Here is a 24477-nt window from a genome sequence, read left to right as displayed (position 1 = left end):
GGGTGAACATCAAATATACATGGGATAAAATTGCAAGCATAATTTTTTTTTCTACTTTCTATGAAGCTATGAAGTCTTAAACTTGATCCTAGTCCTCATAGAGCAAAACGGCCCATGTTGGAACCTTAAGCAAATAGGAGAACTATGAAAAATGCACTTTAATGTGCTTTCCTGAGAGAGTGCTTTGTTATGAGTATTGGAACAAGCTAAAATTTCAAGTACAAAAAGGGAAGAAAAACGCACTACCTTTTCTTTAAAGCACAGTCTGTCTCACTTCTTGCCTTTCCTTCAAAGGACTGTGTTAGTGTCTGCTTGGTTGCAGCACAGTTCTCCTCTGATACTGTTAGAATATGATTCTAACATTTAGTAGTAGATATTACTTAACTGTTCTAGACATTACCATAGCCTGGGGCTTTGCATTCATGGCAGTGCAGTTGTTACTGGTGTCTTCTTTCTTGAAAAAAAGGCATTGTTTCTGGATAAACAGATATTGGTTATTTTATAAACCACTGTGAAATGAAAATGTTTTCCTCTCTGCTTACAGGGAAGTTTATAGAAGGGTAAAAAGTTTTGCGTTGTTCCCCAAAGGCTTCCTGTGAATCCAAATGAAACATTTGTGATGAATCCCTTAGTGTAAAGTGGATGTAATATTTTTTTTTCCTCTGCCATTGCATGAGTTACAAACAAAAGCCTATATTGAAGTAAGAACTGAAGGTGATGAAGCTGAAATCATGCAGTAATGAATGTTTTAAAAAAAGTGGTATCAATTTCTATAAACGCTTAAGGTCCCTACACTGCAACTTGAGGTGGGAGATCTAGAAGCACTTTGGCACTGATCTCTTGTTTTTTACATGAGGCAATTAAATAAATATTCTGTAGTGCCTCTAGCATGATTCCTGCTCCAGGTTAAATGCAACAGACTTCTTACTACTGTATGCAAGGAATAATTTATTCCTTAGGAATAACTGCATTCTGAATAAGTTCAGTTTTAAAATACATGTCCTAAATGGCATACTTAAGGAGTTCTTTTCTATTATTGGGTTGGGGGTTGACACAAGGAAATAATTTTTCAATGGAGCTGGATTTCACGTAGTAAAGTTTTGTACTGGGGCAGTGCCCAGTGAAAACAACAGTTTTCTGTGACATTGCTATAAGTTCCTGCAGAGCTTAATAGAAGAAAAGCAGGGTTTTTTTTTCTGGCATATTTGGTTCTATGTTTTTATTGAAGGAAGCTTAGAAATGTAGTGCTGTTAGTGGGTCATGGAGGCTTGAAATATTAAGCACATTGTGAAAGAATGTGGTTTGTCACTAGCATCATGATGTAGGAACATCTCTGAGCTCTGATTGTTTTGGTAGATTAAACTAAACCCCACTAGGTGGTGCAAGCAAATAGATCACCTTGCAAAATACTCCTCTGAAAATGAATACATTTGGGAAAAGGTTGTCTTTCACTAAATTAAAATATAGTATTTTTCATTTATGATTATGTACAATAGTTATTAACATTCAGTTTTGTCTTATACTTTGCTTTCCATATCCAACAGCAAAAAAAAGTCCACTGAGGGCTCATAGAGGAAATAGCAGAGGTTTTCCATTGTTTCACTGGGCTATCAGAAGTGGCTGCTGTGAAATAATATCCTAGGGCCTTACTCATGAGACATTTTCAGACTTGTCATCTGCTTGGAGAATTCTCTCTCAGAATCTCTCTAGTTGTGGTTATCTTCTTGTTTCACTTTGGATTTGCTTACCTTTACACCAGTATTGTGTACATAGGATTAAATTTATTTGCTTATAATAAAACAAACTGTAAGTTACAATATTGTATGGTCAATTTACGGTCCTCATAGAAGTGGAGTGAGTAAGATTGCAGTAGAAAATACTTTTGAAATATAATATATGGAATTGGTTTTTATGAGTTAGTGAAGTATGTCTAATAAATCAGTGGTTCTGTTCTGTTTTGTTTAAAAAAAAATCCAGAATACCACTAAACAAAACCCCCTGGAAACACTTCTTCACTGTACTCCTGGAGGAGATTATGATATAACATTACCAGCTTGTGTTGCACTGGCTATGCCATTGTCTTGAATTCAGACTTTATAATTACTCAGTAACTCGTTTTTAAAATGCTGCTTCTTTTCCTTTTCACCACTGAAAAGATCTCTTGTGTAATGGATGTACTTACTAAGGATGTACTGGCCAGTAGTTGGTCAACATCTTTATATAGCCCTCGGATCAGTAGCAAAAGTATTTGAATAACAAAAAAACCACACATTCTTGACATAAATAGAAAATATCCCACTTACGGAGAATGGTCAGCCCTGTCATTTTCTTGTCATAAATCATATTTTACCAGGGTTTGGCTTCCCAGAGTACCCCCAGGCTGCCAGCTCTTCTGCGAAGGTGATGGCACCGTGGTTGTGCCATGATACTGAGGAAACCCCTGCCTGTGCTAAAGGGCAAGTGCTGCAGTGAAAATGTTGTCAACTGCTTAGCAGTCAGCTTGAGATAGCAGGTGGTGTTCTTATTGCCGCTTTCCCCACTGTGTCTGTCTTTCAGGCCTTTCTCTCTCAATGAATACAGTGCACCAGTGAATACTATATTACCACATTTCAGTCCAGGACCCTGTAATAAGGCAGTAACTGCAGTCACTGAGCAGCTCTGTAGTGCAGGTTCAGTACTTTGCAGTGCAGTGTATTTACTGAAATGGAAATTTTTCATTTCAAAGTGATTCATACATTCACCAGTGGGGATGGGTTTGTTTGCCACATTCATTGTAGTCTTAATAAATGCATCAGAAGCAGCCTTTTGTTTTGTGGTTTTTCTTGGGAAAAAAGTCAGGGAGATATTGAAGCAAAAAAAGCCTGTGCCAGTGAAATCTCAACTGACCAGCAGCCATAAGGAATACATATGCTAGCCACAATGATCAATACATATTTTAAATTCTGCAATAAGATTTTTTAGAATGCATACCCTCTATAGGGCAGACATTAAAAACTTGCTGCAGAGACTTATAATTCAGAAAGAATATTTGCCTTGATTTCATGGTTGCCTTTCATGTATGTATGTACAGACACATGGACACATATGTATGTATATGTAGGATTGTGAAGGACCTCAGCATCATTGGAGATTTTGTTCTTTCATGTAAGGTGTATGGAGAACATGAAGTACTAAAAATAAGTGACATATAGGCTTATCTAGTCTCTTCCTGGTAGTATCTGTTGATAATGTATATTTAACCTTCAGATGTACTCAAGCAATGTTGTGTAATTTGTAAATGTTTGCAGGAAATGACTTTTAAATAATGGAAGACTCTACCACTGGTATGAGATAAAGACTGAGATTAGGTTAACAGTGTTAGGGCTTCAATCTTAGTCAAATTTGCAAATAATGTTCATGTAAACCCTTGTATGCATTAAAAAAAAAAAAAAGACATGAAAAATCTTCTGACAAAAGAGTGACGCGGATAATTTTTTTCTGTATTTTGCTTTTGTTTTGGGAAGTAAAACCAGATCAACCCCTTGAATGTCTGTACTCCCCTAAGACAGTGTTAGAGAGTTGTGGTAAATGTAAGTTTGGGCATGTTCTGACTGAATACTGAAGGTTTAATTTTAAAAGTTGCAGTCCCATTTTCAAGTTACTATTGAATATCAGTTGTTGTTTTACATTTTTTTTAGTTCAGTAATTCTGCTAACTCATAAATTACTGTTACTGTGGGCAAGATGCAGCCCATATAGGTGCCTTGAAAAATGTACTTAATTTTTTATGAACTTAACATTTCATAGAAGCAGCTTTTACCTTATTACATTATAAATAAGATCTTTGATGATTTTTTTAAGCATTGCTTAGCATTTAGTTTATTAAGATGTTGCAGAATTCATATCCAAGGTACATTTGGAAATAAACCGAAACTTCTGTAAAAAAGCTTTTTCATATTAAAACATTTTCTCTCTTTACTCTTGCCATAAGACAAATAAAACACTGCAGATAATTTAAGGTAACTGAGAAGGAAAAATGGGGAAGGCTGTGCCTTTAGCCCTAAGCTGCTTCTGTTCCTGCTTCAGCCTTGTCCCTTGGAGGCTGCAGAGAGAGATAGGAAACTGATAGCTTGTGGCACGCTCAGAGCTACTGCATCTGTCTCTTCCCAGCAAGAAGAGGGTGAGGTAATCAGAAATCTGAACTTGGCAGGTGCCTGAGATGCCAGATTTTATGTCAGGTATTTGAGTTAGAAATCACCTTGGAAGATTTGAAATCTGGCTTGTCCAGTCTACTATTTGGCTTTGACACTAGGGATAACCAGCAAATCTGGCATTCGTGCATGGGTATAGCTGGCAGATGCTAGACATGGTTCAGCACTGGATCGAGTGTAAGGAGTTAGTGTCCCTCTCTCTGTCCCACAGACCTTTTGACTTGTCTGGATCGGCTGTAGAATTCCCAAGTTTGTATTCTTGCTGCGAGCTGGGGAAGTGGTGTGCCATGTATTTGACCCAGGAAAAGTATGAATTGCTGTCACTGCTTCGGTTCTTGGGAGCAGACCACTAAAATTGTTTGAGTTTAAAGGCTGTAAAGTTTGTGTAGTCACTTGGAGCAATGTGGTTAATATGCAGTGGGCTGTGCTGGACAGGAGGTGAGTCCTTTCCCTATGATATATGCGAAGACAGAAAGGTTGACCATATAATATGAAGCAAAATAGTGACTGCATTACAGAGTCATATATTAATTGATATATTATTCAGTATCATCAGGCTCAGTAACCTGCAGTACCTTGGCCTCAGAAAATATAATATATCTAAGTGTTTGTATTTGAACTTGAGGCTTCATCTGATGTTAACAAGAGCAAACAAACCAGAATCTGGACAAAAGAAGTGTATGAGTCATCTATAAATAACAGAAAGTCACAGTCCAGAAGATAAGGCTGATAAAAGGGTTACAAGCGACATAGGTTCTGTTCAGCTTTCTGTGAAGGAAAGCCTTCCTAATGTGCTTAGCAATTTTATATTACATAGGTACCTGTGCTGACAAGTTGACCTAAAGCATTTACTGCTAGCTGATTGGAATGCTACTCAGTTCTGTCTGCCTGGGCCATGCTTAGGGCCCTAGAGTTGGCTAAAGAGAGATACAGTACTGATAAAAGAGAGAAAATCAGTTGGTTAAGTTTTGCAGTATGGTGTTTTGCAGTCCTTGGTGTGTCTTGGTTGTCTGCTTCATAGAAACGTGTCGCTGATCATGTTGTACCCAAAAGCATTGAATGTAAGATTTACTGTTCAAGGGTGACTTGGCTGCACAGTAAACTATTTCTCAAGAACTCAGAACTGTAGTTTTTAATTTTATTGAGTGCCCAGTGTATAGTATGTTTCTTTCAAGAAATCCTGGATCTGTTACAGCTACTGATATATTCTATTTTATACACTTGAAAGAAGAAGTGAGTTGGTGTCTTTTCTTGTTCTTTGTATCAGTAGGGACTGGCAGCTGACAGGCTGGTTGGTAGCCCTGCTCTAAAGGATCTGGAGGTGGTGGTAGATACCAGGCTGGACATGAACCAACAGAAGGGTATCAACATCAATAAGGGAAAATGCCTACTGTGCTGCATGAAGAGGAAGATGATTAGCAGATTGAGCAATATTGTTATTATTTCTCTTTATGCTGGTGCAGCCCCACCTGAAATACTGTGTCTGGCTTTTAGTCTTCCTCTTCAAGAAAGAGGCTGAGACAGTGGAGAGGAATTGCCAAGATGGTCAGGTCATAGAGTGCACAACCTGTGAGAAGTAGTTGAAAGAACTGAGTTTGCTTAACCTTTAACGAACAGGAAAGGTAATAGCAGGCTGCACCTCTTTGAAATGCAGTTATGGGGATGGTTAAGGTAAATTCTTTTGGTTAAAAGGGTCATTGTCTGCAGGATGTGGCTTGGGAGGTTCAGGTTTGCACATTAGGAGAAATGTTTTTGCAAAGAGTAAAGATGCAGTAAAGCGTGAAACACAGAGATGTTGGGGAGGTTTTCAATACTCAGGTAGATAAAGCCATGGCTGTCCTGATGTGGTCTTGAACTGAATAATCTCCAAAGCATCCCTTGAAAACATTTCTACAGTTCTGTGGAGTTATCTACATTGATGAATTAGAGTAAAGCAGCAAGACAGTAAAGTAGGAAACTTAAAATGTTAGGGGCTAAGGCAGAAGGTCTGAGGGGGGTGTTGGGCAGGGAACAGCTGTTACCACGGCTACTGTGACCGTTCCTGTAGTGAACAGAGCAGTCTGATGAGAAAGTGTAGCTGGATGGTACATTACATAGCTCATGAACTGAAAAAATAAAAATGTGTACCCTAGGTGTAGAAATAGTGGGACTTAAAATGTATGTATTAGTGGTTTAGAAGGTGCTCGTTGAAAAGTGTAACAATATAAAAAAAAAAAGCAGATATATTTTTTAATTTGAATATATGCAGGAAGGCACAGTGGTGTAAAACAAAATATGAACTTCACTACAAAGACTAATTGCTAATGGAATTGCTATCCTGGCACATTCCCATGTTAAAATTTTCTGACTTTCTATGCACTGGCAGGTGGTGCTGAATTGTTCTGTGTAAAGATTAGGCACTGCTGATAAACTGCAGTTATGAAAAATGAGCAAGCTTCCTTTATTGAACTGAAAGTATAATTCTAACATGTACTGGTAGTAGTATTTAAACTGCATGTGTGATGTGGTAGCAGGGGAGGGTTTGGTCTTTTTTCTTTGAGATTTCTTTGAAACTGAGTTGCGGGTTTCCAAACTCTGGTCATAATAGAGTGATAATAACTTGTGATTTTTAACTACTCAAATATTTTCCCATACAACTGGGAAGGACTGGGTCCTGGAAGTTTAAGGTAGCAGCCTCATTTGCTTGATGCAGCACATACACACTTCAAAATAGGTTGAACTTTTGCTCAGCCAGGTGGGTGAGGTTCTTTTCTGACTAGTTTGGACCATCAGTAGCAGCTCCCCTGATATAGCTGGACTTGGCTGTATAAACATGCCCTAAGTTTGGGAAATTTGCCAGAGAAAGTTGGGTTTCCCCCCCCCCAAAAAATTTTCCTGTTGTGACAATGAATTAATATTAAGCAGTGAGAGCTTACTTTTAGCTGTGGACTCAGATGATGATTTTCAGTGATAGAAGAGAAACTTAGGTGGTCTTTTTATCTCAAAATGTTGATTAGCATTTTATGCTTCAGCAGGATAATCATATTGAAGTTTAAATTAATTCAAAAGAGATTTTCTAATTTACCTAAAATGTGGAATATTTGAGATAGCAAAATGAAGCCTACAGGTCATGTATTTTTCCAGTAGCAGCAAAGTCAGTTTTGCTTACCAAAGCTAATATTCCTTAAAATACCTTTCTAGTGTCTTGCCTAAATATAAAAATAGGAGCAGGAAGAAGAGAGACAAAATGTATTTTGACAAAAGTCATTGGCTAGAAAAGAGCAGTGAGACAGTAGCAATCAAGCTGTGTTATAACACACGATAAATTCCTTCCTCTTTTAGGATCTTGGAATAGTTGAGAGTATGTAGCTTAACACATTAATCACCTAATCTTTGGATAGGAATTTACATATGGATCATAGAAACATTTGTTACAGTCTGTTTTTATCCAGTTTATGAAGAAACAGATTATGTAATACTCCATGTGTCTGAGACACAGAGAAGGGCAGCAGACCTTTTTATGGTTGGGTCCAAAAGAAATCACAGTGCATTCAGAGACTTTAGGTATTTTTTAAACTTCAGGTATAAGTCTGTACAACTGGTTTGGGTCAAAGTCTTTCACATTTGTTTGAAAAGAAACTAATAGGTTACAGGAAGTATTTTGCATTTCTAAACTATAATCTAATTTTCTGCTGTATTCTACAGGAATATCTCTCTGTGGAGGCTAGCACAATGAAGTAAAGTATTTTTTCTTTCCAATGCAAGTCAGTAGCTTCTTTCTTCAGATAATTATAAATCTGATTGTGTCTAACTTTTGCCTTCAGTTTGTTTTATTCCCTCATCTCCATATTGCATTGTTCATTTTTTGTGCAATCTTCTGTTTAAGCCATCTTTGATAGTGTGTCACCTACTGCATTAAGTTCTCCAAGCATCAGAGAGTGGAGGTCACAGCATTTGTGCACCAGAGTCTTGGTGTGCTTGGCTGTGTTTGTGAAATGCCCACATATTTGTGCTGTAGACAAAGCTCTCTCATGGCTCTCTTGTCTCTGTGTGCACTGATGTCTTACCCATTCACAGACATGATGTTCAGACTCCACAGCAATGAGCTGCAAAAGATGCACATTAGTGTTCTGCTAGACAGACCTGCAGGGTTTCCCAAGGTAAGCTGCCAGCTGTTTGGCTTATCCAGGCTCAGTACTATGGCAGTGAATGAAATTGTTTGCATTATTAGAGATACCAGATTTTTTTAGAGGAACATCCACACCCACCTGAGGGAAGGTTTTGGCTCCAAAGGATACACTGAATACTTTCCTAACTACTCCAAATACTTGTTTTGACCCTTTAACAAAAGAAACTGATGCTCTGAAGGTGACATTGTGAACCAATTTCCCTGGAATGATTATACTCTCAAGTGTTTGCTTCTCTTCTTTGTGACTACCCATGTGTTAAACATGCTTATAGACAAATCTTGCATTCCTTTAAAACAAATAAAAAAGGATTGATTAACACAATGTTGAGCAAGAGCAGAATTAACCAGGAGCTCATCTTTTCAAACACTAGCATTTTCCATCTATGTTAGTGCTTCTATTGTTCAAACATTCCTTATATATGTGTGAAGTTAAGATTTAGCAGATAGATCAAGTACCTGGCATTGATCCAAGGTCTAATTCTTAATCTTCTGTAGTATGGATATGGTAGATAAATTTCTCAATGGCCAATTTTAAAAACTATTCACTCAAACCTGACATAGCCCATTTCAGTCTCTCTTTAATAGGAAACCTAATAACTTTTTCTGATGTGGTGCATAAAGCTCTGGCATTTTGTTTTCTTTTTATTGCCAGATGCAAGCGTGTTCATGTATTTACAGTCAGTAAAGCTATCAATGCTGTACACAGGTTTAGATTAATAATTTCAACCTTTCAGTCTGGGGTGTCTGATTTAGGACACCTCTGTGTTATTTGCATTCTTTGGTCACATACTGACTGACTGATGAGTTGCAGTATTTCTGTTTTCAAGCCACTTCTAGAAGTGGGACAATCCATCCCAGTATTTTCATTCATACTGTTCAGAAGTTATCTGTCAAATAAACCAGGTTGCACTTTAGGAGCAGTGCAAGAGTCTTGTACAGCTACAGCAAATAAAGAAGGTAAGCCCCAAACCTCATTTTCAAGAATGCTTTTTTGTCTCTGATATTCTGTTTACCCTGTTCACATTCTGACTTTGATTTTGTGTAGTTTCCAATGGAGGGGGTTATATATTTGGACTTACCATCAAGGAACATTATTTTCATAGAGGTGCAATATTCCCTGTGCATGGGTCGTAAGCATGAAAGGATGTCTGATCTGTCCAAAACATCAAATCTAGAGACTGGGAAGGAAGGAAAAAATATTGGCCTTAGTTCTATTGTCTCATGTAATTAGTGAATTTGCCCAGGGAGCCAGGTTTTATAGCTTGTCCTGTTATCAAGACCTTTTTTTTAATTTGCTCTTGAAGAGTCTTAACAGCCCATCTCTGCCACGAGCTAACCAGTTAAGACTCACATGCTGCTCTTTCTCCCCCTTATTTTTGTAATACCTGCATGAAATAAAATGTATGTCTGCCTTAAAGCCACTGTAGCTGTTCTGGGTAGCAGACTGTAGGTTGGATTAGCACCTGTGGCAAAATGTGCCACCTCTTTATGCTAGGGATTCATCTTTCTTTAGCACACATTGACTCTCAGGATTTTTCTCGTAAGACCAAGCATGAAAATATAAATAATAAATCAGATTTTCCACTAAGTATTTTGACACATTTTACTGGACTTAGATTCACTTTCCATAGTTTCTGTTTCATGCTTACTTTCCTTCATCTAAGAGCAGTCACAGTGGCAATATAAAAATAACTTTTAAAATGAATATTTTAAGATTCTCTTCTGCTATCTCTAACTGCTTCCCACTTCTCTTCAGAGTTTGTTTCTTTTAGTCTTCTCCCTGAAAATCAAGTTTTCCTTATGCTTTCCTTATGCTTTGCATTACCAGCTGTCAGGTGTGTGCTGTACATGCTGATACGCCCCTGTGTTAGCTTGGTTTGGCAGCACTCTGCTGTCATGCTCAATTGAGAGAGAAAGGAATATTTCTTATGGAAAAATTAGTTATTGAAAAATGACTGTTTTTGAAATACAATTGTTTTGAAAGAAATAAGGCATACAAGGAAATCTGTATTACAACAAATTAGACCTTAGTTTTATAAAGGTTTAAGTGTCAAATATAATGAGGCCATCTAATTTTGTGAAGTTACAGCCTCATAGTGCCACTCCTGATTTGAGCACAAATTCTATCAACTGAGACATAGTTGGTTTTGAGCAAAAGTGAATTCCATCCCAGGCATCTGGAAGTTATCTCTAGAAGGACAGAAGTAGCCAGTTTAGTTGTGTCCCTCTGTGAGAGGGAGAGGCAAGGTCAGGATCATTTTAATGCAGGCCATCTATCTCCTGATCTGTGTATTCTCTTCCTCCACCTTGTAAAAGTGGAGTAAGTAGAACATCCTCTTTTGTGTTGGCCTTTTTCTTCTCTCTAGTCATGGACTTCTTATCCCTTGCACTTTTTAGAAAAGGATTGCATTTTACAGGTAAAGGAGTCCCAGTGTTAGTGGGCTACTATTCTTAGACCTTGTGCAAAATGAAGTAGCATCTTTGCAGCAAGTTTCTCTCTCCTTGGTACTGACTGCTCAGGTCGTGGCTTTTCTTTGACCCACTTGCAAAACTAATCATGCTAACCAATGAAGTTTTCATAAAGATGGAATAAGGAACTGCTTCTCAGCTTGTAAATGAGAAAGGCTGATGTACTGCCTCACAGTCAAATGTGATGTTTAATTGTTAGCATGTCCCTGATACTAATTTGCCTCATGCCAGCTAGTGCTCTCCAGGAGAGTGTTTGCTTGGGGTTCAGGGCATAACACATGCTCAGAGAAGCCAGTTTTGGATGCAGGCCCAGCTTCAGGGCAGAGAATACAACCATGCAGTTGAGCTATGACATACAGTATGATCTTACTGGTAGTGAGCTGTCTCTGTTCTTAGTTAAAAAACTACTTAAAATCTAGCCTCTGTGCCTACTTTCAGGTGATTTTAGGCTCCAGTCACTGTTTCTGGTCTGTTCTCAGGACAAAGAAATCCTGACTTTACTCCTCACAGCTTTCATGATAGATGCTGTTTCCTAGAAGCCTTCTGTATGCAGTATTTCATCCTCTGTGCTGCCTAAAGGATAACAATTTCTTGTTGCACCATCTAGTTTTCACCTTTGTTAAAATGACTGCACAACAGGTTTGTTGGTAAGATAAAAGAAGGAAAAAAGAAATTTAAAGGAAGTTGCCTTATACCTGTTACATGAATGTTAAGACCAGTAAACTGATGCTTGTTCTGAGAATTAATCTTTAAAGGAGTTTATATTGCTTATATCTGTTAAAACAAATACCAAAGGTGGTATTGGTAACTGACATACTGGTAGAACTTTGCATGCTGGACATTTTGATGCAGTTTATAGCATATTCCTAAGTGACTGTATATAAGTACTTGAAAACTGAGATGTCTGTCAGGTACCTCTGTCATAAAGTTAAATTTCTGTCAGAGGTATCATTGCTGGGTAGGAAAATCAGAAAGCTAAGTCAAGCAAAAAAATTGTGGGTTTTTTTCCTCAGAAAATTTTTACTTGTATTTGCTATGTACAGCATAACTCTTAGTGGTAATTCCCTCTTTTAACTAAAGAGAATGTCACCAGTCTTAAATGCTTTTAATTTTCTAATGTGTAAATAACTTTGAACAGTGAATGAGATAACAGTTCTGATCTGACTCTTGGTCAGAAGCATTATGATAGTTGATCAAAGAAGACAAAACAGATGGGAACAAAGTGTTCAGAAAAACCTTCATGAAGCTGTATATAAACTTACAAATTTAGAAAAAAAAAAAAAGCAGTCATGGTCAATAAGAACCTCCTGATGTTTTAGGTTGGCTCAGTAATCTGCATACCCTTCCCACAGTTAAGTTTTGTTAGATGGATCTGGGCATATGGTACTAGGAAGAGGTGGGATATTCTTTTACTTGACAAAATACCATGCAGTGGCTTTAGCTGGTAGCACTGCAGCAATCATAATGAAGACTACACTATTATTGTCAAATTTGCAAAGGTCATTTACCACGAGTTATTCTTGCACTTCATTTAGTAGCCTTACATATCCAAGCTTTATTAATGTGTTGCTTTATCATACCTGCTGGCTCAAGTGGACTTGCTCCAGGTAGAAGATATAGTTGGCCAATATTTCATACAGCTTTTTTGTTAAGAGTTCTGAGCTTCCAAGCTTTAATTTATGCAGTTTAATGTAAAAGATATACTTGCTCATCCAGTTCAGGAGAAGAATCTGCAGGCGAGAACAATCAAAACTCTCTCCTGCAGACTTGACAGCTAGTACATCACTGAGTACATATGTGAAAGGTTTGTGGCATTTACAAATACCTGTGTGCATGCATGTATACATAATTTGGGTATATGGACATATGTATGTATGTATATTATAATGTGCACCTATCAATATCCTTCAATTTATATATAACAGTGTAGTTTCATTGATTTTTTTTTTTTTTCAGAAAGTAAAGTAGAAAAAAAAAAAAGGAAGAAGTCTTTGTATTTTTTAATTCATTGACATTTGAAAAAACCATCTTTCTTTTTCTGCAACTGACAAGGAATGTGTTTGACTATGCAAGGGAATACTGTCTCTGTCTAGACAGAAAATATTGCCAAAGTTAAAAAGTCCTTGATAGAGCAGACAACCTTTTTTTCTTTTTTCCCCCTGCTAACATTTAGTTTATGATAACTGTTAATTTTGGGATCTGAGATACTGAGGTATTTTTTTCCAAATTTGCAGTGTCCCTGTAAAGACTGTAGAGCTAAGTGTTCATGAATATTTTGTTTTGAGTACAGTGGTTTCATATTTAGAACTGTGGCTAAGAAGTGGTTATCCATAGATAGGTATCCATAAATCAAGGTGCTTTGTCAGCTCACAGGCTCCCGGTAGAATAGAAATCATCTCCAATCCACACTGACTGTGGGTAACTAAATAGAGGTCTGTTAGTCAGGACTCTGCAAAATGAGAGAAAGTTGAAAGGAAATTGGAGTGATTGGAAAGGTCCCTTCTGCATGCTAGAGTGGAGTTGTGAAGCCCACTCTCAGTTCTGATGGTTGTGTTGGATTACAGCAGCAGAATATTTCGTGTTGTGAGTACAAATTAATCATTGCCTTAACAGTGCGAAACCTCTAAAACCCACATAAGTAAATGAGCTCTTTCAGCAGCCCAGCTTTAGTAGTTCAGGTCTTGCTTACTTAATTTTTCTCAGCACGTTAAACAGTTCTAGACAGACTGTCACTCTGATCTTTGAAATATCAACACTTTTTTTTTTTTATTCTCTGCTTTAAATTTCTTACACAGTAAGACTTTCATACTTCCTCATACTACGTTTGTTTCAAATTTCTGTGTGTTCAAGCTCTTATTTGGAGCTTTAAAAGCATTTGAAACCACAATAGAAATTCAGGAATGGAAAAAGGAAGAGATGTGCTTTTATTGTCTTCTTTTTTACTACAGCCTGTCAAGTCCCAGTGCAAAGTCTAAGCCTGTAGTTTCTGGCTCTTACCTGGCAGCCAGTCTGCAGGTAAATTAACCCAGCAAGCACCTATCATTCTTTACCAGAATGGGCATAAGGTAGTAATTTGAGCCGGGAAAATAATGTCTTGGTCACAGTTTTTGTCTGAAAGTAATTCTGATTCAACTTTATAGAAAGGCCTTGTTTTTGTAGAGATCTTCCCACCCTCTGCATTTCTTGTCATATTACTTAAATTCCTATTCTCAGGACTCTTCAGAAAGATTGAGGAATGACTGATGAAAACCTTGAATGGTACTTTGATAATGCAGCACATGCTGTGCAGCTCCAGTAGAAGAATGCAGTGTGGTTGAAGGATTTAAAACAGGCTTTCATATTAATTTCCTGTAATTTAAATATTCTTTTAAGAGACTGCTTATGGATTTAAAATTTCCAGTTGCAACTACAGTTTATTTGAAGTTTAAAAGGGGCATGATGCATTCTCTTAGTGAAATACTCAACTCTTTTTGTTCACACTAGTTCTTTGGCTTACTTGGAACCAATAGTACACATTAGTGTGCTGGCAAATGCTCAAATGTTTGTGGTGTTGAGCTTCTGCCACAGCTGAACACTGATGTGCATTTGCAGCAGAAACAGGAAATGATGAATAATTGCTCATGTTTGGAGATGGTCATATTTGAATTATGTTGGCAGGATTGAGTGAAGAAGCTTCTATTGTTTAGAGTGCTGAATCTGCTCTGTAACACATAAGATGGTTTTCCTGAGAGGATTTAAATCCAGCTTTCACCAGCACTTTTTTGGTTTAAAACTAAATTTAAAGGTTTTCTTAGGTTTCTGCTGCTAAATTTCTGTTTTATTTGCTTTGGCAGGGAAAAAATCCACCATGTTACACACTTTCCTACTATTTATTCTTTCACTCAACTTTATAAGAAATATATTAAATTAAGCTCTTAAATAGACTTTCTTTATCTTAAGCAAAATAATCTCCCAGATACCACACATTTAAAAGTAATTTACCTCAAACTCTTAGATTTCATTAATTTAGCTTGTTTAACATCATGCTAACTTCGATAAATATTAACTTTCCTTCCTCCCAGGCTTCCAGCTGATGAGTTGGCAACAGAACCACTGAAATATGCTGAACAACTTCCTGTAGCTCAGATAATACACCAGGTATGTCTTTCTGTTTTAAAGGAAATTTGTTAAGAATAAATATCTGTAATAAAAATTGCTTTTCTAGGTCACGTTCTAGTGCTGGAAATATGTAAAAGCAATGTACTTTTGATCAGATAACTATTAAGTTATATGTCTTATTCTGAATGCGGCAACGAAAAGACACTTGTTATATGACACAGTCAACATTTCAGAGGTTGCTGTTAAAATTCTTGTGTGTCTAATGATCTAGAAGGGAAAAAACATCCATGTAGTCCATAAAATTTGCATCTTGACCTAAATAATATTCCCCTTCTGAAAAAGCAGCAAAGTATAGAGTCATTATTGTGGTACAACTGTCATAACAGTCTCCCCTCCTAACACAGTTCTGAATTTGCACTGCTTCTGTGTCTAACCCAAGCAGTGTCCTCATCCTTTCTGCTGTGCACAGGGTTTTTTGTTTGCTTTTTGTTTCACACAATAAAAAGAAACAGATTTTGCCTAGATTATGTCTTTTAATTGTGTCTATTTAAAATTAATAAAAATCTTCCATTGATTTAAGAGAACTAATGAGGCATGATGTGGACATCTGAGCTGGGATTGAATAGCAGGCTACAGTTTTTATTAGACTCTGTCTGCATTTTTTTCCCCCCACTTATGGCCAGGAGGAAGAAGAGATCTTTTCTGTGCTGAAGATTCTGTACTCCCTTCTTGCCCTACTCTAGTCTAGTCTTGCCCTACTTATTCTCAATCTATTTAATGGTAGATTAGATGCCCAACCTGCCTTTACATGTCTTCTCATTCATTGCTGTTAGCCACAGTGGGCTCTGCCCATTTTGTGAAAATGCTCATGGCCAAGTAACTCACATAAAACTTATGATATGCTGTAGAACATTAGTATTGAGACTTAACATCTTCCTTCTTGGTGGTGTTCTAAAGAACGCAAAAAGATCTACTCTGTTGCGGTCATTTGGAATTTTCTCAAAAGAAAAAAAAATTAACTTTGTAGATGTGAGTTGTGCTTCAGGGACAAATAACTAGTTTTCCTGTCAGGACTGATTAGGTCAGATTACTGTTTTCCTAATGATACCTTGGCAGTATGAAATCTTTCAGGTAATCAGGGATACTCTAAAAATTGACCTGAAAGTCAGGGAAGATAATAACAATTCATTAAAGGAGACAAAATGGTACAGTCCATTCACTGCCTTGAGAAAAAGAAAACTTCCAGCCTGAAAACTGGGACTTGATGATGGCCAGAGTAGGAATAGCCAGACAGAGAATGTGAGATGTAGCTGTGGTTTCAGACTCAGCTGTGTTTGAACATTTAAAGATTAACAGGAACGAATAAAAGTCTACTAAATGTCGAAGTTACTTACAACATCTTTACAAAATAGTATTAATTTAAAAAAAAAGAAAATGCTTGCAAAATAGTATTAATTACTATTGTAGATCTTTCTGAACACCTTAGTGTTTTTAAGTGGTTGAGTTGCATGCTGCAGGCAATACTTGTTTTACCTTAAAGGAAACAAGCTTTATTTTAAAACTTTAAAGTGTACAGTTCTTTTCTCTGAGTAGTAAACACAAGGGATATAAAAACTTTTGGCTGAAATCTGCACCTTCGGGAAGAATCTCTGATGTGTTCAGAACATGGAAGATTGGAAATCAGGACCAGTTTGTATGTCAGGAACTCCCTAGTGTTGTCAGAGCTTCAAATGACCCAACAGCCTGCAAATGTCACATTTAAAATTCTGTCTTCATGCCTGACTCTCAGCATAAATGAATTAAACAGCAGAGCAGGCAGCCAGTCAATATGTTCTTAACAGTGAGAGTGAGCAATGAAACAGTTTGGGGGTTGTTTGGAATCAGTAAATAGAAACTGCACAAAATGCCTCACCTAGAGGAAAATCTCAAATAGGAAACAGAATTAACCTTTAAGATGGTCGACCAGACAAAATGTCATAGTAATATTTTTACAACATTAGGTGGGTAATAACCACAGAGGGTTCATTTGGCTACTGTGTGTTACATTGCAATAGGATATTGCACTGTGGAAAGGCAAAAATCTGTTTTTATGTCCTCTTACTGTTTGCTGTAACAAATTTACGGGTAATGTAGAGCTGTGGTCCACACAAGACAGCAGAACAGACCCAACAGAACTGCAAATGCCTTTCATGTAGGGAAACAATAAAATGACCATTGTTTAACTGTTGTGTCAGGCATCATGCCCTGGTTTTGAATGATTGTGATGCCCTTTTTGAGTCTCAAGGAGCTGTAATCAGCAAAGTGTACTCTGTACCAGTGTCCTGATGAATGAGCACTGCAAAGATTATCATGTAAACTGCATGTAAACTCTGACACCTGGGACATGGAGTGAAAGGGGCCTGTAAAGTTTATATGAACAAGCATATTTTCAGTTAAGAAAAAAGAAAGAAATGAATGATAAAATGAGTAAAAACAGAATAGTATTTGTGGTGTTATGATGCTTCATCCACATGGGTAATCAGTGTGTTTTGTATGGGCTGTTGTTGTTCTTTCTTTATCACATGTAAGGGTTCCTACTCTTACATGTGATAAAGAATATAAACTTCTAAAATGGCAAAAGTTAGGCTTTCAGAGGAACACCCACACAAGACAGCCTTTTTAATGAGGCTCTTTATGTATAGTTGTGCATACAATGCTGCTACTTAGGATAAGATTATGAATGGTAAGGTCACAAAAAAAGAACCAAACCAAAAAACAAATCCCAACCAGCCAGCCAAAACCCAAACAACAAATAGGGTGAAAAAGGAGAGAGTGCATGTGTTTAGTTGGAACAGGTCTGGTGAAAGAACAGGAGAAATCTTTGAGAAGATTGTTTTCATTTACGATACACAATATTAATTGCTGGACTTCCAATTCAGTTAGGCACTTTCAATAAAAATACCTAATGTCAGTGCCAGTCCTCAGACTCTGAATGTCACTGTGTTAATATGCTTTGACTAACTGGAATGTAGGATATTAAAGTAACTTGAACTGTTATAGGGGGCTTACTGATAGAAGAATGTTTTACTGATGAATGGCACATTTGAGTGGATAGATGCCATCTCTCTTCATGTTATCATTCAAAACAAAATGAAGCAGCAAATTCAGAACATGATCAACTTGCATACTTATTTTAGTCCATTGTAAAACATTTAGGAGATAAATTAATGTGCTCTTAAATCAGAATGGTATTTCAGGAAGCCAACTGACAGCCTATAGAGCTGATTGCACATTATATTAAAAATGTGACATACACATTGTACCTTTACTTAATAAAGAGTTCTTAGGTGTTTTCTCATGTAGAGGAATCATGAAGGAGTGCTAGATATAATTTTTAATTAGATTATATTGAGTTTCCTTCTGTATGTAGATAGTATGGTTCGAGATTCCATTTGAGCAGCTCAAATAAGCTTTGCTGTGCTTAGACTCAGAGGACTTTATGGAGTTGATACATCCAATCTAGTTTGATTGTACTGAATCCAGTCCAGTAAGGGAAATTAAATAATTTTAAGAAAGAATTTGGATCAGGGATCTCCAGAGTTCTGGGTGGACAGGCTGATACTCATCAAAGATGACTGCAGAGTAGCAGTTCTGTTTTAAGGCTCACAAGAAGGTCTTTGCTTCTATAATTTCTGTACTTCTGTAATGAGTTTGCTGCCCCCAAAATAAAATTCTTTTCCTTTGAAGATTAGTTTTTATTCATTCTCAGGATCTCATTCTCACATAGTAGAAGGGTGTTAGTTTATTGCATTTGTTGATGTTATTCCTGTTTCACGCTGGTTTAATTGAGAGAGGTTTTCTTTAGCAGCATTTGGCAGGAATTGTTGAAACAGTATTAAGAAAATAGAACACACCATGTTGTATAGGTTTTTTTTGAAGTATTTTTTTATTATCTATAACACAACAATTTTAGCTCTCAGACTTAAATGCTTTCACAGACATTAAATGAAAGTGCTTTTATGTGGCTTACGATCTTTGTGAAATGCTCGAGATGAAAATTAACCCATCAGATGCTGCTAGAGTCTTGAAAGCATGTTTAAATTTCAAGGATCACACTGGTGCTCTGCCCCTCACCTCATAGCTGCCCTAAAGCTGTTACTGCATTTCAAGGGGGGGCCTCTTCCACTCAGTCTACATCTGTCATGATGATGGAGTCTTTGTTCCTATTTATGTTTTAGAAAAAAAAATTTAGTGGTTTTCAGAACCTTAGTCAAGTATGTAAGGTTTTGAATAGCATCGCGGTAGCCCAGATTTTGACTTCTTTTATGCAGATAATAATTGTAGCTTATGGGTAATTTTAAAAAATTCTTAAAACACTTTAAGTATCTTTACAGGCTAAGAGGTTCAAAAGCAGCTTGTGATACTTAGATTTGTAAAGCTGGATGTGTAAAGTTTTAGACACCATTATTTATACAGTCTTTGAAAATCCATTCCTTTAGCTGTGTTTAAAGTTAACTTTAAAGCATAGCGTGCTTTTTAGAACTCTGGTCATAATATTCAACTACCTGATGTCAGAGATGAAATACGACCTTTCACCAAAAGGTCTAAATATTGCTGCATCTGTTAGCACAGACAAGAATGCTTTTCTTTGTCAGAACTGAATGTTTTCAGGATGATTGAAAATTGAATTTTTCATATCAAAGATTAGAAAGCAGTCTTAATTTAGCATTCAATTGTATTTCAACAAAATACACTACATGGCTACCCAACAGCAAGCCTTGTCATGTGTCTCCTTGCATGAGGACACCTGCCTGGTCAGGTTTTACTTCTGCAGTTCTGAGCAACAAACACACTGAAGACAGTGTTCTTCCCTTACCACAGCCACTGCTTGTGGTTGTTTTGGAGTGTATGGAGAAGAACAGCCTGTTCTGTCAGTGTCCTGCCAAGTGTTCTCCAGAGTAGAGATGAGAAAGCTGTTTCTGATGCATGTCATGGAAACCTGTCACAGTCTTCCTCATCAGCTGAACTGATGTCCTTTTTGAGGCTCAGGCATTCTGCCTATATTCATGTGCAGAACTGAACCCAGGTGTGCTGTACAGCTATTGCTGAACCAGCCGTTCTTCCTCTAGGTCACTTGGGACAAATAGGAATTAGAAAAGAGTGGTTTTTAGTTGGATTTTTTTGCAATTGTTTTTCTGTAATTTCTGTTTTTTCTGTATTGTGTTACCTAGAAGTAGTTTGCCTGCATTTTATATCTCTAATGGAAGTGATCCTAAGTGGAATCACGACTGGATGTTATCCAGTAAATAAGAATTTGCTTCTTTCCCTAAGTTATGTACAGTACGTGGATTTAATTTCTCTCACTGTTGCCTAAATTAGAGATTATTTACAATTTTTGGCTTCCTTTAAATTGAATACTGTCTAGCAGAAGACCATGTGCTCAGAAGGAATGAAACAAACTTTCTATGAAAAGCTATCACTGTACAGTTTTGCTGAACACCAAACTAAATATGTCATAGAGCAGCAAAGGCACACCTGCCAACAATCTGTGTTACTTAGTGCAAACAGGTGCTTTCAAGTTCATTCCCTAGCAGTTCTTCTAATATTAAGGTTCATTAAAGAGGTTGTGAGTAGCACAGGCTTGCTGGGTGTATGAGTCATGTAATGTATGCAATGTGTACCTTTAAATCTGGCAGATGAGTGCTTAATTATTTTTATATTACTGGTTTCTGTAAATAGTAAATTGAGTGGAATAGCCCCATTTCTCAGACTCACTCCAGGAAATCACAAAACACATTATTGAGGTGGTTGTAGCCACTTATAGATCTCTTAGTGGCAAAACATTAAATCAGAAACATTTTCATGCATTTCTTTGTCTAGTGAGCTGATAGAGTCAGTGATGGTATTCAGAATTCTCATACCTTAGCTGGTAGTTCACACAAGCAATAAGGTTGTCTTTGTTATTCAGAAGTGTTAGCCTAATGAAATCTCATAAAGTCTTAACATTGCTGAAGTAGAGCATATTTCTGAGTGTAGCATGTGCATTGTGAAAGATTTAAACTATTTTTTTTCATTTGTTGTTGGTTTTTCTCATCAATTGTTTCTGATCAAAGAATTCAATCATAAATAGAGCATAAATTAGTGATGATGTGTTTTTACAGACCAGGCTAAATCTAATTTTATTACATTTTTCATTGGAGCATGAGGGAAAGCCTCTGGAAGCAGAGACCTAGTAAGACAGTCTTTCTTCTATCTTCCTGTAAAGGACTGTTGTGGGTGATCACTCTCTATGCCTATCCAGTATAATTATTTTACTTTTTCTCAAACACAGCAAAGGTTCTGCTTCTTTGCCCCTTTGGTAAGTTGAAATATGAGATGGAAGCTCTTCTCTAAGTCTTCAATATACAATAAAGAAAAGTATCTTGCAATTATTTTTTTCAAATTATTTCAAATGCTGCCTCCCTAGTCTTAAAACTTTAGCAGTAATTATGAAGAACTCAGCTTCTGTAAGGGTAGAATACAGAAATATTCATGCATGGGGAACTCTCTATTGTTTGCATACAACACTGGTTGGCAGAGCCAGAAAGGAGTCCTGACTGGTTTTTGTTTCTGACCAAACATTACAGGGGAAAGGAATGTAGTATTAAATTCTTCCAATTATAGCTGAATACAATGGATTGAATAACAAAATGCATTGAAAGTTGTGGCATTTTTGTTTTTAACCATTTCCTAGTAGAAACACCAAACCAAACATTTTTCTGTAAGCCAAGGAGGGGAAACTTTGCCATGGACTGTTCCAGCTGCCCAGAGATACTGGACATGGAGGATAGTAGCTTTTTCTTGCTGAAAGTGTTGCACACACAGTTCATCTTTTCTTCCCTGCTTATGCATTAAAGCATGTAACTTTACCTCCTTTTTTTTGCATTTTTTAAAAAATGAAACTGAAATATATTTTAAAAGTAATAGAATTATTTTTTCCTTATTACCCAACTCTGTTCTTAAAATGTTCTGTGTGATGTGCATGTACATTATTAGCTTGTCTGAGTTTCAGAAGGGTTCAGCCTCTGCTGTCACATCTTGGAATGTGAATTTATCACCTCTTCACAGAAGTGACACTCAGCAAGGTGATGATAACCCCTAGATCATGCTCTCCCTTGAGGATGGTCACCTCTGCAGAGAGACACAGTAGTGGAAATTTAGATGCAATTGATGCAATGTTTTCAAAATTATAATTTTAGGCTGTACAGATCCTGCAGTTTGGACAAAGAAGTATAGCATTGGAACTGCTCCGTTTTCTCAGGTCGTGTCTTTTTTCTCTTTCACTGACCTATGAAAACCCTTACATTTAAAGATTGGCATTGTATCTTCATTTTTTTTTTTTTGGCACAGGATGGGAGATGAATTTGACTGGCAGCTTGGAGTAATTTAGCTGGGGGCTGCTCCTGACGTGGCCACCCTGCACTCTCCCCCATGCTTGAGTACTGTGCTCATTAAGCACAACAGTGAGCTGAAAAGTACAGCTTACAGAAAAAAAAAAAGAAAAAAAAAAAAGAGGGCATTTTTCAGCCTGGCCAGCTATGTAACTCCAGAATTTCTAAAGCCAACTAGAATAGCTAGTATGAGCCAAAACTGATAGTGCATGTATATTCCCTGAAAAATTATATTTCTCATGAGGGGGCAAGAGAGAGTGAAAATAATTGTTACTCTGGAAAGTTTAAACGGAAATAAATTTAAGGCTTCTGTGCATATCATCAGAGTGCTCAGTTTGCCCTTGAGAATACTGGTAATATGAGAGGTTATATGTGAAAGTAGCACCATCCATTTTGTGGATTATGAGACATGAGTTTCATACTCACCAGCTCGTAGAATTGTTGGACGTACCGTTAAAAATATATGAAGATCCCTGGCTCTATAGTAGCTGTAATTGTTAGAGGTGCCATGCTGGATTTGCAGCTTTTTTTAGGAGGTAATTCCTGTAATAGTTTCTTTTTAATAAGCACTATCTAAAATGAAGAAAGAGGTTCAGGAAGTGACTGCAACAAGTCAGGCTTTATAGAGTGCTGTAGATCTTTGTGGTTTACTCATCTGAACTTCATATAACTGCATTTGAAGGGTCAGTCGTAGCTGTATGACTGAACTCTATCTTATATTAAAAAAACATTACTTGTGCTTTTCTTTTTTTTCAGCTGAATCAGCCACACTTTTGAAAATTCTGTACTCACAAACCTTTCAGTATGCACTATTGATATTTCTGTGTATTTTGGCTTTAGACTTGATTGTGTCATGATCCCCCTCTCTTGTGCTTTACAAACTGCTCACAACTGTGATCTTAAGATTGTAGTTACTATTTCTGTTGTGCTGTAGCTATGCTCAGAGCTTTACAGAAAGAGACAGGTTTAAAAATGCTTTCAGCTAAAGTAAACTTCACATAGCATGTTGGCAAAAAGCAAAACCAGGTTAACAGAGACTGATCTGCAGACTGAGGCCATAAAAAACTCTTAATCTCTTCTGACTTTCTGCAGGGAGTACATTGATAGTTCATATTGTCCCTTCATATTGTCCCTTAATTTGTTGAAATTAGGAAGGATGACTACAAAAAGGGAGTGAATAGAGGCTGGTAGATGTTAAATCAAAATATTGTAATTATGGGGAGAATATAAATGAGGAGGACAATTACCACATGTTAGAACATGTACATAATTCAGAAAGTAAGCAAAATATTGCAGCTGTTATTGAAGAAGCAATATGTGCATGTCCCACAGGTCTGAATTGCTAACACCACATGAATTGTTGCACAGAGCTATAGATAAAATATCAATAGTTACTTTGTTTTGGACAGCTGATACTAGAACTGTTGTGGTTGCTGCAAATATTTTAAAGTGACTTCTGTGATTTGAGGCTCTTTGCTTGCCTTCATGGTCATAAGCTTGGCTAATGTCAGAGCTTTTTTACTGAAGTTATCTCTCCATCCATTTTCACTCTCAACATTGTAGTCCTCTATTAAGCATATAGTTCACTTTTCTTCAATTTTGATGAGATTTTGTGATACACTGATCTGCATTCATTTGCATTTGTCATTTATAACCCTACATGCTTAGATGTTCTGAGTCTTTTTGCATTTGTCTGCACTGGGTCCCATTTATTTCCTGTTCCTTCAAATATTGGAAAAGTGAATACTATTTAGGTCACTGTGGTGAGTTGTCTCCAGTGGGGATAACTGAATAGGTTTTCAGTGCATAATGGTATGCAAATAATATACCTCTGCCTCTCATGGGAATAGACTAAGTATATGCGCAAGCTTTCTGTGACCTTAATAGGTTTGCAGGCATCATAATACACTGTGTGCTGCTGCAACATAATACCTGATGTAGAAATATTTCAAATATAGTTGAGGGAAAATAAATGTATGAAATAACTCTGTGGATTTAGTGTGTGATCCACACACCTTACTGTATTTGGAAGCATATACCAGCGATACAACTGATTTACTTTTGTAACATAAGCAGTAGGTTTTAATAATAGTCACCATTAATAAAATAAGATGCAAAATGTCTTGCTCCTGGAACATGCTGAT

General features: G+C 37.0%; 1 protein-coding gene across 1 annotated transcript in view; it reads left to right on the top strand.

The window, feature by feature from the left end:
- The window catches only part of PIGK (phosphatidylinositol glycan anchor biosynthesis class K), a 63792-nt gene that overhangs the window by 27577 nt on the left and 11738 nt on the right, over nucleotides 1-24477 (top strand). The window contains exon 10 of the mRNA XM_071750437.1: nucleotides 14888-14963. Coding sequence (XP_071606538.1) covers nucleotides 14888-14963 — 76 coding nt within the window. The remainder of the gene's footprint in view (nucleotides 1-14887; nucleotides 14964-24477) is intronic.

This window comes from Heliangelus exortis, chromosome 8, assembly GCF_036169615.1.
Source record: "Heliangelus exortis chromosome 8, bHelExo1.hap1, whole genome shotgun sequence".
NCBI classification, from domain to species: Eukaryota; Metazoa; Chordata; class Aves; order Apodiformes; family Trochilidae; genus Heliangelus; species Heliangelus exortis.
Note: the sequence above shows the minus strand (reverse complement) of the source record. Positions and strands in the feature narration are given on the sequence as shown.